This window comes from Lynx canadensis, chromosome D1 (assembly GCF_007474595.2).
Source record: "Lynx canadensis isolate LIC74 chromosome D1, mLynCan4.pri.v2, whole genome shotgun sequence".
Lineage (NCBI taxonomy): Eukaryota > Metazoa > Chordata > Mammalia > Carnivora > Felidae > Lynx > Lynx canadensis.
Genome location: NC_044312.2, coordinates 109,642,983 through 109,651,693, shown reverse-complemented (window position 1 = coordinate 109,651,693; position 8,711 = coordinate 109,642,983). Strand labels below are relative to the sequence as shown.

General features: G+C 60.9%; 1 protein-coding gene across 1 annotated transcript; it reads left to right on the top strand.

Annotated features, from left to right (window-relative positions):
- Positions 1-823: 823 nt before the first annotated feature.
- On the top strand, positions 824-8,231 carry SLC29A2 (solute carrier family 29 member 2). The gene is made up of 12 exons (XM_030333618.2): positions 824-852; positions 1,115-1,196; positions 2,686-2,846; positions 3,069-3,208; positions 3,615-3,749; positions 4,401-4,498; positions 4,709-4,793; positions 5,345-5,481; positions 5,745-5,850; positions 5,965-6,050; positions 6,825-7,024; positions 7,676-8,231. The coding sequence occupies exons 1-12, from the start codon at positions 824-826 to the stop codon at positions 7,785-7,787; spliced, it is 1,371 nt and encodes a 456-aa protein (XP_030189478.1). The 3' UTR covers positions 7,788-8,231.
- The last annotated feature ends 480 nt before the right edge of the window (positions 8,232-8,711 follow it).

Sequence of the window (8,711 nt, the reverse complement as noted above, 5' to 3'; positions counted from 1 at the left end):
CGGATGCCCCGCTGGGCCCACGCCTCCGCAGTGCGCCCCCAAAGACACGGAGCTTCTCCGGGCACCCGCTTGGAGGAGAAGAGGCAGTCTGTCTGTCTGTCTGTCTGTCTTCCAGACCCGCCTGGGGACGCCTGGCCCTCTCCTTGGTCTCCCGAAGCACCCAGCTCCGCGCAGCCCTCCAGGACCGCTGGCGGCAGACGCTCAGGTTACCCCTGGGCGAGCCGGCTCCCCGGAGGGCTCGGCGTCACCCCGCGCGGCACGGCTCTGGCACCACCTCCGAGCTGGCGGCGGGGGAAGAAGCCGCACCAGGTCGGCTCCCCAGCTCCGGACGGAGGAGGGGCGGGGTACCTCCCCCACCGCAGAGGGGTGCATATCTGCATATTCAAACCGCAGAGGTCCGAGACGGGCGCCCGCGGAGAGGGGAGACAGCAGGGGACCTTCCCGGGGCAGCCGCCTCTAAGCCGCACGGGATGGCGAGGGTAGCCGTGCGTGCCGGGACCGCGAGGTCGGGCAGGGTCCCAGGCTGGAGTCCGGAGTCCCCGCCGGGGGGAGGTAGGGAGGGGTGGTGCGACCCTCTGTCCCCGCCCCGGGGGCGGAGCGAGGTTCGATCCTGCGGAGCTTGACACCCGCAGAAATCGTTCCAGGCCTTCCTCCCCAGCTCCCGCTTCGTCCCCGCCCCTTTCGGGGAGACTCGACCCCCTCCGCGCTCTGTCTACCGCCCGCAAGACACAGCCTCCCGGGTTTTCTGGCCCCCGGGCCCCGGCGTAGGTGCAGGTGCAGCACCCAACCTCCTTCCCACCCCGGCGCATCCCGCTGGGCGGCCATGGCGCGAGGAGACGCCCCACAGGACAGGCGAGTTGGGCGCTGGGTGGGGTGCGGACGAGGATCCGGGGGGCGGTGGGTAGCGCAGACCCGCTCCCTTCGGGCGCTCCAAGGCTCAAAGCGGACTGGATGGAACTACAATTCCCATCAGCCGCCTCCCTGGGCTGCCTGAGCCGGAGTGATGGGGGTTGTAGTCCGCTCTCCGGAGGGGGCGACCTGGGAGGCGTGGGGGGGGGGGGGCGGCAGCCGAGGCGTCGCGTCCTAGGGGTGACCTTCTGACTGATCCCCACAGCTACCACCTGGTCGGGATCAGCTTCTTTATCCTGGGGCTGGGCACTCTCCTTCCCTGGAACTTCTTCATTACGGCCATCCCGGTGAGACTCGCGGCTGGAGTGCCAGCCCCATGGCCACAACCACCATCGCCTTGGACCAGAGGCGTGCCAGGCGCTTTCCACACCATGCCACCTTTGACTCCTCATTATGCCCGTTTGCACGTTTGTCCGCTGAAGCACCGAGCCTCAGAGAGGGCGAGTGCCCCTTTCACGGATAGGAAAGGCCAAGCTTTCAGAGATGCCCGGATCCTACAGGGGCAAGGCTACCAGCTCAGGGTGGGGGGTGGGGGGGGGGGGGGCTCTGGAACTAGCAAAGAGCTACCCACCCACCACCCCTGTTTGTCGTTATTCCCTGGTTAAGTCATCCCTGGGCTAACCCACTCCAAAAGCGGATTATCCAAGCACGGCTTACATTCATTCATCCACCAGTTAGTAACGTGTACCTACTGTGAACCAGGCCCTGTTCTTGGCACTGGGGCTACAGGAGGAAACATAACAGAGGGAGCCTGCATCCTCATGGAGCTTACATTCTCTCAAGGGAAGGAAGAAATGTGGGGTTTGTGTTCTTTTTGGGACTGGGTTATTCATACACATTCAGTTCAACAACTTTCAAGATGTCTCTTTAGTGCCTGGCTCTGTGCTGGGCCCCGGAGACTCAAAGATTAATCAGCCCCTGGTCTTGAGAGGGAGCTGGGTGCAAAGAGCTATTAATAATGTAACATGACACTCAGCATCCCAGGCTTGGAGTAAAATCCAGTAGGCCCCCGGAAGGGGGGGGGGGAGGGAGTGATTCCTTCTGCTTCACAGAAGAGGTGATTTGTAACTTGGGAGAAGGGTAGGCAAAGCATTGGTGTTTGGCCGGGGTGATGGGGGGGGGGCGTGGGAGGAAAGGGAGAAGGCATTCCAGGTGGAGGTGACAGCAATGCAGCCTGTTCAGAGAAAGGGCCAGAGCCTGGGGTACCTAAAGCTTAGCAGCAGAGCACCAGATGCGGCACAAAAGAGAGGCTGGGCTCTGGTCCCGAAGGGCCCCGAATGCCATTCTAAAACCTCAGGGTTTTGCCCCGCAGGGAGCCATGGGCAGTGGCGGGGGCGGGGAGGGAGGACGGATGGGGAGGTTAAGCAGACACTGGACGAGTATGTGTTCTAGAGAGAATGCAGTTGGTCAGCACCTAGGCCAGGGCCTGGCTTACAGTAGGCACTCAATGAATACTCAGCAATCTGGAAGCTGCCGCAGGGGTGGGGGATGAAGGCTGGAACCCGGGCACCGAAGATTCAGAGATGGAGCAAGGCCCAGGTTGGGGGTTCTTAGGGCTTGGGCCCTGTCCCAGCCCTCTGCTGTTCGATTCAGTGCACATTCATCGAGCTCCCACTGTGTGCCAGGTGCTGGGATCCGTACAAGGACAAACAGACAGCTCCCGCGGACGTTAACTGAGAATCCCAAGCACGGGAGGAGGCAGAGGGGGAAGGCTGGGGGGTTCCTCAGGGTCGGTTGGAGGGTGACCCTGTACCCCCTCCTCTGGCATCCTGTCAGTACTTCCAGGGGCGGCTGGCAGGGGCCAACAACACCGCTGGGACCCTGGGCACCAACCACACGGGCCCCGCAGACACTTTCAACTTCAACAACTGGGTGACGCTGCTGTCCCAGCTGCCCCTGCTGCTCTTCACGCTCCTCAACTCCTTCCTGTACCAGTGGTGAGAGACCTTGCCCCTCGGGCTCCCCACCCTCTGTGGCCCCTCCCCCGCCCAGCTAAGGAAGCTCCATCTGGGCCCAGGTCAGAACTCCCATCCTTCCTCCACTCCCCCTGCATGTCCCCTCCAGGTCCCTCTGTCCAGCCCTGGCCTCAATCTCTTGCCCACCTCCCCCTGCCTGGCCTGGGCCCAGCTGATGTCCACTCTGCGCCTCCTTGTGAGCAGCATCTCTGAGACGGTGCGGATTCTGGGCAGCCTGCTGGCCATCCTGCTGCTTTTTGCCCTGACGGCAGTGTTGGTCAAGGTGGACATGAGCCCTGGGCCCTTCTTCTCCATCACCATGGCCTCTGTCTGGTTCATCAACTGTGAGCACCGCTGCCCCTCCCCGCCTCCCCGCCTCCCTGCCTCCCCACCTCCCCACCCAGTCCACCCAGGGCTTCAGCCCAGCCTCTTCTTTGTAAGTGAAAAGGGCCCCACATATCCAAGAAGGGAGGACAGCAGCCCTCCTATCCCTGATGAGAAACCAAGGCCCAGAGGGGAAGAAGAAACCACTTGTCCCAAACCCAGAGTGACCTAAGATGAGGCCTCCTGGCCCCAGGCGCCTCAGACCTATGGCTACACCTGAGCAGAGGAAAGAATGGGGGCTGATACACCAGAGGGCCCAGAGTCTCACGCCTGCCCAACTTAGTCCAGAGTCTGCCAACACCTCCTCCGAGAAGCCTCCAAGGCCTGTCTAGTTGAGCGGCGGCCCCCACTCCTATCCCCCCACAGCCTTCTGTGCAGTTCTGCAGGGCAGCCTCTTCGGGCAGCTGGGCACCATGCCTTCCACCTACAGCACCCTCTTCCTCAGCGGCCAGGGCCTGGCTGGGATCTTCGCTGCTCTTGCCATGCTCATGGCCATGGCCAGTGAGTGGAACTCGGTGGCTGGAGGGCAGGGGTGGCCTCTGGGATTCTGGGAGCAGAGACAGTGTGCTAGGAGTGAGATGCCTTCGGTTCTGGTAAAGATGGAGGCGATGGGAAGCTGGGGGTTGGGTTTGGGGACAGGGAGTAGGGTTCTTGGGCTCTACAGTGAGAGAAGGACCAGGTAAGGAATGGGTTACCATAGGGCCAGGGGCAGGATTCCTGAGGCTGATAGGGGTTTAGGGCAGCAACCTGGGTTTGAGGGAAGGGGGGGGGTGGACAAGTTTGAGATTCAGATAAACTTGGTCCAAATCCTAGTTCCACTGCTCCCCAGCCAGGGACATTGGACAGGGCACTTCACCTGTGTCAGTTTTCCCATCTAAATGATTCTTACAGCTCTGTCCCCAGATTGTAAGGTGTATGCAGTAATAATGAGCACGTACCAGGTGCTCAACAAAAATGACAAGTAGGGAGGAGTGAGAGAAGCAAAGGGCGGGGCTGGGCTAGGCCCTGCACAGGTTCCTGAGTTTGTCAGTGAGCGGAGGCCTGGAGGTGAATCTGAGAAGTGCATGATGGGAAGTGGGACAGGAGGCTTCAGCCGCCGTGGGAGCCAGTGGGACCAGCCCCCTCCAGTCTGCAGCTGAAGTTTCTGCACAGGTGGCGTGGATGCCCAGACCTCCGCCCTGGGGTACTTCGTCACACCCTGCGTGGGCATCTTCACGTCTATTGTGTGTTACCTGAGCCTGCCCCACCTGGTGAGCCTGGTATTGGGCTCAAGGCCCCACTTCAGAGCATCTCAGATACAGCTCTGAGTCTGAGGCCCTGAGAGGGGCCAGGGGAGGAGGAGGGGACCTGATCCCCAAAGGAGTCAGCCCCTGGGGGACTCCAGCCTCTAAGTCGACAGGGTGGAGAGGGATCCGGACACCTCAGCCAAGCCAGGCAGGGCCAACGCTTTCCTTCTGCAGGAGTTCGCACGCTACTACCTAGCCAAGAAACCATCGCAGGCTCAAGGTCAGGAGCTGGAGACCAAAGCTGAGCTCCTCCAGTCTGGTGAGCTGGGGCCCCTGCTGGGGAAGTGGAAGACCCAGGGGAGGCCGAAGCTACCTCCACAGGGAAGCGTCTTCCCTCCGTCCCCATCTAGAGTCCTCCCCCCGGTAGCCTTGCATGAGCAGACACAGAAGATCACGAAGGGAACTCAGTGGGAGTCAAGTCATCCCTGCTGCCTTTTGGGCATCGGTTTTCTCCTCTATAAAATGGGGGGACAGTAGAGCTCCAGCATGCTCGTTCTGGCTCGAAGTGCATTTGTTTGAACCCTGGTCTCACAACATCTAAGCTGTGTGACCTTAGGCCAGTCACTTAACCCCTCTGAGCCTCAGTCTCTTTATTTGCAAAGGAGTAGCAGTGAGATAATCCATCTAAGGTGCTTAACTCTGCCTGGCACGTGCGTGTGCTTAATAATAGTAGCTTAGCATCTTTCCATAGTTAATTCTCCTTGCCTACATCCTGAGCTGGAGGAGGGTCACTTGTTTTGACTGCTGGGAATTGCCCTCCATCGAGCCTGGCTGTCACCGGCATGATCCTGCCCTCCCCTCTTGCCCCAGATGAGAAGAACAGTATTCCCAACAGCCCCCAGAAGGTAGCCCTGACTCTGGACCTTGACGCTGAGAAGGAGCCGGAGCTGGAGCCAGAGGAGATCCAGAAGCCAGGAAAACCTTCAGTTTTCATTGTCTTCCAAAAGGTTCGGCTTGGCCATGGCCCCCAACCACCATCCCTGGGGAAGAGAGAGCTGCTCTCTCCAGCCCTCTTTAAAGACCCTTAGAATGGGATGGGGCCTTAAGACTTGCGTCCGCTTCAACGTATCAGGGTCATGGTGGGCCAGGAACACAGTTAGGCCAGGCCCAGGTGTCCTGTGCCCTGGCCGGCGCTTGGCGCTTGGGGGTTGGGGCTGCACGTTGGGCTCTAATCTGCCCCGCTGCTCACACCCCTGCCTCTGGCTCCCAGATCTGGCTGACGGCGCTGTGCCTTGTGTTGGTCTTCGCAGTCACCCTGTCTGTCTTCCCCGCTATCACAGCCATGGTGACCAGCTCCACCAGTCCTGGGAAGTGGAGTGAGTGTTGGGAAGCAGAACAGGGCAGGGCAGGGGAGAGGGAGGGAGGAGGAATGAAGGGGAGGAGGAGGGAAGAGGAAGGAGGGACCAGGATGAGCCCTCTTTCTCTCCCAGGTCAGTTCTTCAACCCTATCTGCTGCTTCCTGCTCTTTAACATCATGGACTGGGTGGGGCGGAGTCTGACCTCTTACTTCCTATGGGTGAGCATACCTGGGCTGGGGGGGGGGGGGGTGGTTTCAGGAAGCAGTTGGAGATCAGAGGGTATGAAGGAGCACAGAAAGGTGGTTTCCTCAAAGTCTGACCACTCTAGGTCTGGCAACAGAACAGCTGGCCAAGAGGTAGTGAGCACCTGGCCCCTGGAGGTAGGCAAGCCAGGGCTTGGACTGTGAGCTCCTTGAAAGCAGAAGCCACGTCCAAATGGCCTATGTTCCCCAGCATCCAGCCCAGAACCCAGCCCTCAGTCCTCAGGGGATGTTACACGGAGGTTCCCGTACCAAATGAGACGCTGGACAAGATTCTAGTGTTGGGACTGCTTTTAGCCAAGGTGCTCCTTCTTTAAATGAAATCTTCCAAGGAGATACAATAAATAAAGGAGACTGAAGGGGAGTTGCTCTGATCCAAGCTAGGATGGGGCCTGGATCCCCGGCTTCCAATCCCATTCAGCAACCCCGTGTGCCCCGAAGGGGTCTGCGGAACCCCCAAGGGTACTTGGAGGAACCCAGCTTGAAAACCAAAGATGGTGTCTAAGGTCTCTTCCAGTTCTGCCACGGAGAGAGCCCAAGCTGGAGCTCGGAGGGGCAGAGGCGAGCCCCAGGCCAGTCCCTGATGGCTGGGTGGCCTTGGCCCAGCCCCTCACTCTCCGGAGGCCCGAGGGCCGGGTCCTCACCGGCTCGCGTAGAGTCACAGGTCAGGGGAAGTGACAGTCTGTCCGGGGTGGGCTCCGGGCACCTCCCTCACCCCGGCTTCTGCCACAGCCGGATGAGGACAGCCGGCTGCTGCCCCTGCTCGTCTGCCTGCGCGTCCTATTCGTGCCTCTCTTCATGCTGTGCCACGTGCCCGAGAGGTCCCGGCTGCCCGTCCTCTTCCCGCAGGATGCCTACTTCATCACTTTCATGCTGCTCTTTGCGGTGTCCAACGGTTACCTGATGTCCCTTACCATGTGCCTGGCGCCCAGGTCTGGGGGTCGGGAGGGCGGGCCTGGGCGTGGGGAGGTGGCCTAGCTCTTCTTGAGGGGGACGGCCTGCAGGAGAGGGTCCGCTCTGCCTCCCGCCAGCCCAGCCCTGGCTGTCTCTAGGTGCCAGCCCCCCTGTCAGGTCAGGCCTTCCCTGCCGAGCCGGCCCCGGGGCAGGAAGGGAGAGGAAGCCCCAGCCCGGGAGGCTCCTGCCAATGAAGTAGCCCAGGCACTGGTTCTAGGACCTCCTCTCTGGGCCTGTTTCCTCACTTGTGAAACAAATGGGTTGAACTATCATTCCTTAGGGCCCAGCTACTCCCCCCAGATTCTCAGCTGAAGGGGAGCGGAGGTGTTGATCAAAAGTGGAGGGTTCACAGACTATTTACGCCAGGGACAACGGGGCTGAGAATCCAGAGAGAGGAAAGGTGACGGGGACAACCAGGCTGGGGACGTTTTGTCAGGAGGGAAGGCAGTGGAGTCCAGGGTCCTGTAATATTGGACTCGCGGGGCATGAGAGATGTCCCCGTCAGTGGCCTCGTTTTACAGATCGGGAAACTGAAGTGAGGTGTCCTGTCGTAAGGGGGGCACAGGGCACTGGGGCTGGGTCCAGGATCGGCCCGATGTTTTCTAAGAGCCTACTCCCGTGTGTTCTAGGCAGGTGCTGCCACACGAGAGGGAGGTGGCCGGCACCCTCATGACCTTCTTCCTGGCCCTGGGGCTCTCCTGTGGAGCCGCCCTCTCCTTCCTCTTCAAGGCGTTGCTCTGAATGCTCCGTTCCGGGCTCGCCCACGGCTCTCTCTTCGCTACCCCTTCGGAGCTGAGACCCCCGTGCAGGGGGAATGGCGAGCCGGGCCCAAGCCTCTGCTGGGCTGGTGCCCCTCGGTCTGGAAGTGCCACTTGGAAGTGGGCGCTGCTCTCCTTCCCGGGCTGGTGTCCATGTGGGGGCTGCGAGGAAGAATTCACCAGCGGTCATTCTAACCCCCCGCCCCCAGCAGTGGAGCTGAATCACAGAGACAGACTATTCAGAGGCACACAAGACCTCTCTGCACAGGTGCCGATCAGGGAAAGAGGGCCAAGGACCATGGCCCTTCCTCACCATCAAGAGTACATTTGTTAATCTCAAGACACGCACTTGCTGATCTGTGGCAACTGGAGGCCACCAGCGGGGTCTTGCCACAGGCGTGGCTGCTGGGGCCCAGCCCGGGGTTCAGAGTGGGAGTGGGGGCCAGCCCAGGGCAGGCCTGCCCCTCCCCAGGCCTCAGCAACTCCACGATCGGATGTCTCAGACCCCGGGGCAGAGGATGCCTGGGAGGCCGAGGGCAGCAGGGAGAAGGAACGGGCATTAGGGATCTGAAGGTACTCAAAGGACCATCTGGGCCTCACACAGTGTTTGCGTAGCCAACACTTACTGTCCCCTCTCCCCAGAGCCCGGCTGGGCCTGGGTCCCGGAGCTGCGGGCGGCTTACATGTGTGCACCCCACTTTACAATTTGCAAAGCTCTCCCACACCCATTCTCTTACGGAAGCCACATTGAGACACTTGGGGGAGCCAGGCAGGGACGGTGCTGTCCCTCTGTACAGGTGAGGAAGCCGGATCTCGGGGGGAAATGACCTGGTCCATGGCCGAGCCGGGACCCAGCCCCCACCTCTCTCCTCCCTATAGGTGCTGTTCTTCCTGCCCACTACTTGCT